This window comes from Dendrobates tinctorius, unplaced genomic scaffold, assembly GCF_039654945.1.
Source record: "Dendrobates tinctorius isolate UK_male_01 unplaced genomic scaffold, ASM3965494v1 ptg000038l, whole genome shotgun sequence".
Taxonomy (NCBI): domain Eukaryota; kingdom Metazoa; phylum Chordata; class Amphibia; order Anura; family Dendrobatidae; genus Dendrobates; species Dendrobates tinctorius.
Window position 1 is genome coordinate 24,850,489 of NW_027361706.1, and position 6,000 is coordinate 24,856,488.

At 37.5% G+C, this 6,000-nt stretch overlaps 1 protein-coding gene across 5 annotated transcripts in view; it reads right to left on the minus strand.

Moving 5' to 3' along the window:
* Positions 1-3,137, minus strand: part of LOC141088278 (inter-alpha-trypsin inhibitor heavy chain H3-like) — a 91,995-nt gene extending 88,858 nt beyond the window's left edge. For 4 of the 5 annotated variants that reach the window (XM_073574292.1, XM_073574294.1, XM_073574293.1 and 1 more), the window contains exons 1-3: positions 3,057-3,101; positions 2,634-2,725; positions 759-871 (exon numbers count right to left, since the gene is read on the minus strand). In XM_073574292.1, coding sequence (XP_073430393.1) covers positions 759-851 — 93 coding nt within the window. In that variant the 5' untranslated portion in view covers positions 852-871; positions 2,634-2,725; positions 3,057-3,101. Of the gene's footprint in view, positions 1-758; positions 872-2,633; positions 2,726-3,056 lie in introns of all 5 variants that reach the window. The other variant, XM_073574291.1, reaches the window with a different exon arrangement.
* Between the last annotated feature and the right edge of the window lie 2,863 nt (positions 3,138-6,000).

Below are 6,000 nucleotides of genomic sequence, written 5' to 3' on the forward strand. Positions count from 1 at the left end.
AGTCATGACAGGCAGCAAAGAAGAGGACGTCACCGTTAGAAGATGGGAGGCACCGGACAGGACCATGACAACCATTGGACCAAAAAAGGACCCGGACCGCCCCTGGGTGAGTATAATATAACTTATTTTTCTTATCTTTCAGGTTACATCAGGGGCTTATCTACAGCAATGCAGAATGCTGTAGATAAGCCCCTGATGGCGGTGCCGGCAGCTGATACTCGAAAAATAGGTGACAGATTCCATTTAAGAATCAGACAATTCATTGATCTTTTTTAGAGACTTGTACTACAGTAGTTCTACTGTTGGATCGGATTATGTAGACTACCTTTTGCTTCCCACATGTATCAATGAGCCCTGAACACCCATGATCCTACCAATACTTCTACTGTTGCCTTTTCTTGAATCATTTTTTGTTCACCGAGTATCGAGAATACCCTTCTGCTAAGGAATTGCATTGACCCATTCAGCTAATCAACACAATTTGACTCTTTCAAAGTGTCCCAAATCCTTCCATTTTTGCCTAATTAATGTTAAATTCAAGAACTGACTGGCTTCTTACTGCCTAATATAGTGCACCTTAACATATGACATTGTAACAAAATAATTAATGTTATTTTTTATTATTATTAAGATCATTAATGTTGTTGCTGATTTAGATGGCTGATATGTGTATTTATATATATATATATATATATATATATATATATTCAAAAGTACGTCTGCATATAACAGTTATGCCCATTGAAGATTTTACTGACCTGAATGTTTCTAAGTCCTTCAATCAGTAGGTCACCATTTATTGGAGATAGAACATGCATGAATACTGTAAAAAGCAGCAGGAGTTGATCCATTCTGGAAACCTGGCTATTACCTGGGTATTTAGGTATAAAAAGGGTGTAATAAATAAGCAATAGAAAGTTAAAGATCAGCAGGATCTCTGCCTGTGAGGACTGAATCTGTCACATTAATTCCCCACATCTACAGTAGATAATTAAATTAGAAATTTTATTTCCTTGTTGTAAATGTATTCATTAAAACAGAATAAATGTTTTCTAACTGCTGGATTCGCTTTATCACTTGAATATCCACTTTGACAAAAGGGAGCCTAAGTTCCGCACACGTTTCTTGTAGCCAGATAGCATTCTCAGTATTCTTGCCTTAGGATGATTTGTATCTGCTCGTATTTTGCTTTAGTTTAGAAATATCCTTTGGTTGGCAATATGTTAGAGATGTATCAAGACTTTCAAATATATTAAAAGCAAAAAGTATTATACAGTATTTGCCACATTATACCAGGATGGGGAACGTACAGTATATTACTGAAAGGAGCCCAGGTTAGGGGACATTATACCAGGATGGGGAACGTACAGTATATTACTGCAGGGGGTCCAGGATGGGGGACATTATACCAGGATGGGGGCATATATTACTGAAAGGAGCCCAGGTTAGGGGACATTATACCAGGATGGGGAACGTACAGTATATTACTGCAGGGGGTCCAGGATGGGGGACATTATACCAGGATGGGGGCATATATTACTGAAAGGGGCCCAGGTTAGGGGACATTATACCAGGATATACCTTGCACATCTACTGTTCCTGCATAGAAGCTCTCTGATGTCTGTATCTGCCCCGGGTACAACATATCCAACATTTTTCCGGCTTCTTCATTGGCGGGAAATTGACTTTCCAAATTTTGGGATATTTAACAGTACATATTTTTTAATTTATTGACTGACAGACAACCCCAGAGAATAACACAACCAACAAAATCAATACAAGAATCTTCATGTGCAATTTTTTTTTCCTGCAAAATACAATTTTGCATAAGTGAATTACAACCAACGTTTCTGAATGAATTTGGCGCATCTTGCAGCTGCCGTATGCCACCGCCAGAAATGTGCTCTCGTCAGTAGCTGATGTATATTTCTGTCGTAATTTATTCAACTTTTGCTTTTTTTGGGTGACTTATCAAGCAGTTTTATGCCCCAAAACAGTTGAAAATTGTTTGAAGAGTCGGGGTCCTAATTACTTTTTTTTGGTTGAGAGTAAACAGGAAATAAATGATTGAAGTATTCATGGAATGGATAGAATAGTTAATGAAATTGTACTGGTGGACTGATCACATTGGTGACTTTACGCTGTTTTCCTTTGTGTAAGTGAAAGAAACTTTTGCAAAATGCAGAAGGAAAATAATTTTTTTATTTTTTCTTTATTGTTTGTTTTTATTTTTTTCTTCTATGTGCATATATGTGGATGCGCTTCCACATGGTGGCCTGCATTTGTGTTTGGCACTCTGTGGAGGGAGTACGCTCCACATATTTTGTATTTTGGCTACAATGCCAACAGGAAGCAGCCAGCATTACATTTTTTTTGCAGGTTTCCTCTACAGATTCAGAAAGGAATGTACGGTCGTCTTATTTAAAAGATAACAGATATTTTTATGCCTCACTGCCACAGAATAAAGATAACCCTAAAATTGTCCATGGTGTAAAATATAAAAGGTAAAAAACAATGGCGGAATTGATGTTTATTTCTATCCTTTTCCATAAAATAATTAATAAAAGCTGGCTGATTATATATGTCATACGCTATATGATCACAAAATGGTGCCACTGATAAACACAACTCACCTTGCAAAAAAAACGAGCCCTCGTACGGTTACATCAACGGAGAAGATAAAAATATTGTGGCTCTTTGAATGGAAATGATTTGTCCTGAAATCCTAAAATTGATCAGTGCAAAAGGGGTTAACACTAAGGGTTTTCATTTTCTTATTATTACTTTTTTAACACTTTGCGCTGCCAACAGGAAAAGTGAGGAAGGAAAGTATAACTACTTGTCACTGCGTCGCGGCTTGTTAATGATTGTGGATTTTCTTGTTTGTAATTGATGTTCGGTTGTGGAATGGAAAAGTTAGAATAAAAAAGCAGTTGTGGATTTCGAAGGTACGGAAAGCTTTGTATACCAATTCTTACGGAAGTGTCACTAAAAAGACAATATCTGAAACATAAAACATATTAACATAACACAAGCATAACTGTAACAACACTCACCGCTTTGCTGGGATGGTACATGTAATAAATACAGAGTGTAGGACCTCCGCCCCCTCCAGTAATCCAGTGTCTTCTGTATTGTGTCCCGCCTACAACATTTCCCTGGCTCGAAAGGTCCTAACTATGTCTGATATTGCAGGTATTGTAAATATGTCATGCTTTACTTATCTTGAGTGATAAAATGCTTTCTACATCCTCCACATTCCTGAAGTTTCAGATTCATCAGTATTTTAAAGAGGTAATAAAGTAATTTTATGTGTAATATTTCTGCTTATAGCTAACAATTATCATGCAGGAGTTTAGAGATGCGGGTGGGCATGTTTTGAAACTACCGTGTGTGCACCAACAAGATCAGGAACAGGTTAAAAGATCAAGGAATGTTCATATTGTAAAAGAGAAGGCTAAGAGGAGATTTTATAGCGGTCTATGACGGGATGTCACAATGTAGATCATCCTTATTCTCATTTGCACATGGAAATGCAAGAAGCAATGGGATGAAACTGAAAGGGAGAAGATACAGATTAGATATTAGAAAAACCTTTTTGACAGTGAGGTTGATCAATGTGTGGAACAGGCTGCCATGAGAGGGAGTGAGTTCTCCTTCAATGGAAGTCTTCAAACAGAGGCTGGACAGACATCTGTCTGAGATGGTTTGATGAATCCTGCATTGAGCAGGGGGTTGGACACGATGAATCTGGAGATCCCTCTCAACTCTAACATTTTATGATTCTATGATATCTCTGTCTTTTATCCTCTCTTGTTATGTATAGCACTTTGCTGCTTATCTCATATTATTCTCTCTTGTAATGTATAATAATTTTAGCTGCCACTGTGCCCTTTAATAAAGAAACAAAAAGGCCCCCAAAACTTCACCTTCCCTCCTATCATATGTTAAATTGTGGCAAACGAAAAGGAAGCCAGCTCACCAGTAAGCAGTAACACGGAGCTCCGTACAGACCGACGTCAACAGTTAGGAAAGGAGAAAGTTCAGCTCCAGCTGCTTAAAATTCTTCTATATTAAATCGGTTTAAAATAGACACATCATGAGTCTCTCCATATAACCATACCAGGTTAGAACGAGATGAGGTTACGCGTTTCGACCTACATGGTCTTTGTCATAGCCATATCCAGACTCCACCTTGGGTAGGGTATACTGTATATGTATACCTGTCCAATAGAATTACTCCCAGTAATCACAAGACATTTCAGGCAGACATCGTAGTTCAAACAGAACACAACATATACAAATAATAAAAACATTACCAATAGTGCAACACTAGATCATGTCTTTTGTTTAGACCTTTCGGATATCTTGTATTTAGGTGATAGATCCAAAATGCCTCTCGGGTGAAAAGACATCGTCTGATGTCTCCCCCCCGAGATGACAAATTCACCCGCTCAATCCCCTGTACCTTAAAATGTAATGTGCTTCTAGCATGACATTCTATAAAGTGCATTGAGGCTGCTGAGATGTTTCTTTCAAAATTATTTGTATTGGTTATATCATGCAGGTGCTCTCTGATTCGTATTTTTAGTTGTCTGGACGTGCATCCAACATAAGACAACTCACACCGGTCACAATTAATTTGATATATTACGCTACTAGAGTTGCAATTAACGTAATTTTTAATTTTGAAATTTAAGGTATGATCACTATTGCTAAAATCTTTAGACACCTGCGCATGCTTGCATGTTTTACAAATATTGGCACCGAACTTATAAAAACCTTTAGTAGTCAACCAGTTTTCCTTAGGTTTATTGCGATCCAAAGAAAACATGCTTGGCGATAATATACTACCCAGCGATGGAGCCCTCCTAGACACCACATTAACGCCGGGCGACAAGATTTGCGCTAATTTTTCATCCTCAAATAGTACCGGCAAATATTTATGGACAATTTTTCTGATACTGGAAAATTGCGGACTGTATTGGAAACAGATGTAGGGCTTATTCTCAATATTCTTATCCCTGTTTTTCACCGGGGTTGGCGCTATCAATTTTTCCCGTTTTTGGTTTGCACTATTTGTTGCGCCCTAGTTAGAGTCCAGTTCGGATATCTACGACTTGGTGAGAATTTGGCCCCCATTGCCACTCCCTTTAATTGTAAAAAAAATTCATCATTGAACATAAAAAAATTATGTGTCATTAGATAGAATACAACCTGTAAAATGTAATTTTGTAGTTTGACCGAAAAATTACTATGTTTTGAGAAATGATACTGCAAAGCTTGTATCGCCACATCATGGAAAATACAGGTGTATAAAGAAATCACGTCACATGTGAGCCATGTATACTTGGAGGACCAAATTTTTTTAGAAAAACACTCAAAACCTGCTTGGAATCCCTAATGTATCCTGGGGTTCGTTGTACCAAAGGTTGAAGTAACGAATCAACCCACTGGCACAAGTGTTCGTTATTTGACTCGATCTCCGATACTATTGGGCGCATTGGTGGAACACCATTGGATTTATGAATTTTGGGGACCCCGTGTATAATCGGTAGAACAGGATTTTTCACTTCTAAGTAGTCGGCCTGATTGGTTGTCAGTACTCCCAGACTAAGACCTTCTTTGATTATGGCATCACTTTTTTGTTTGAATTCCTGGGTAGGATTATATTTTAATTTCTTACATGTACTGTTATCTGACAATAATTCCATCATTTTTGAATGATTGTCCATTGAATTTAACACCACTACAACACCACCTTTATCGGACATTTTTATAACCAGATTAGAATTCTCCTTTAATTGTTTTAATATTTTATGTTGATGAATGGATACATTTTTGTTCAATTTACTTTGAGATTTAGTCTGGTTATAAAGACTGAGCAGTTCCCTCTCAACCATTTCCTGAAACCACTTCATACAACTTGATCTGGTCTGTATTGAGTAAAAATATAGGTTTTTCGTGGCAAAAGATGAAGACTGATCACATTCACCCACT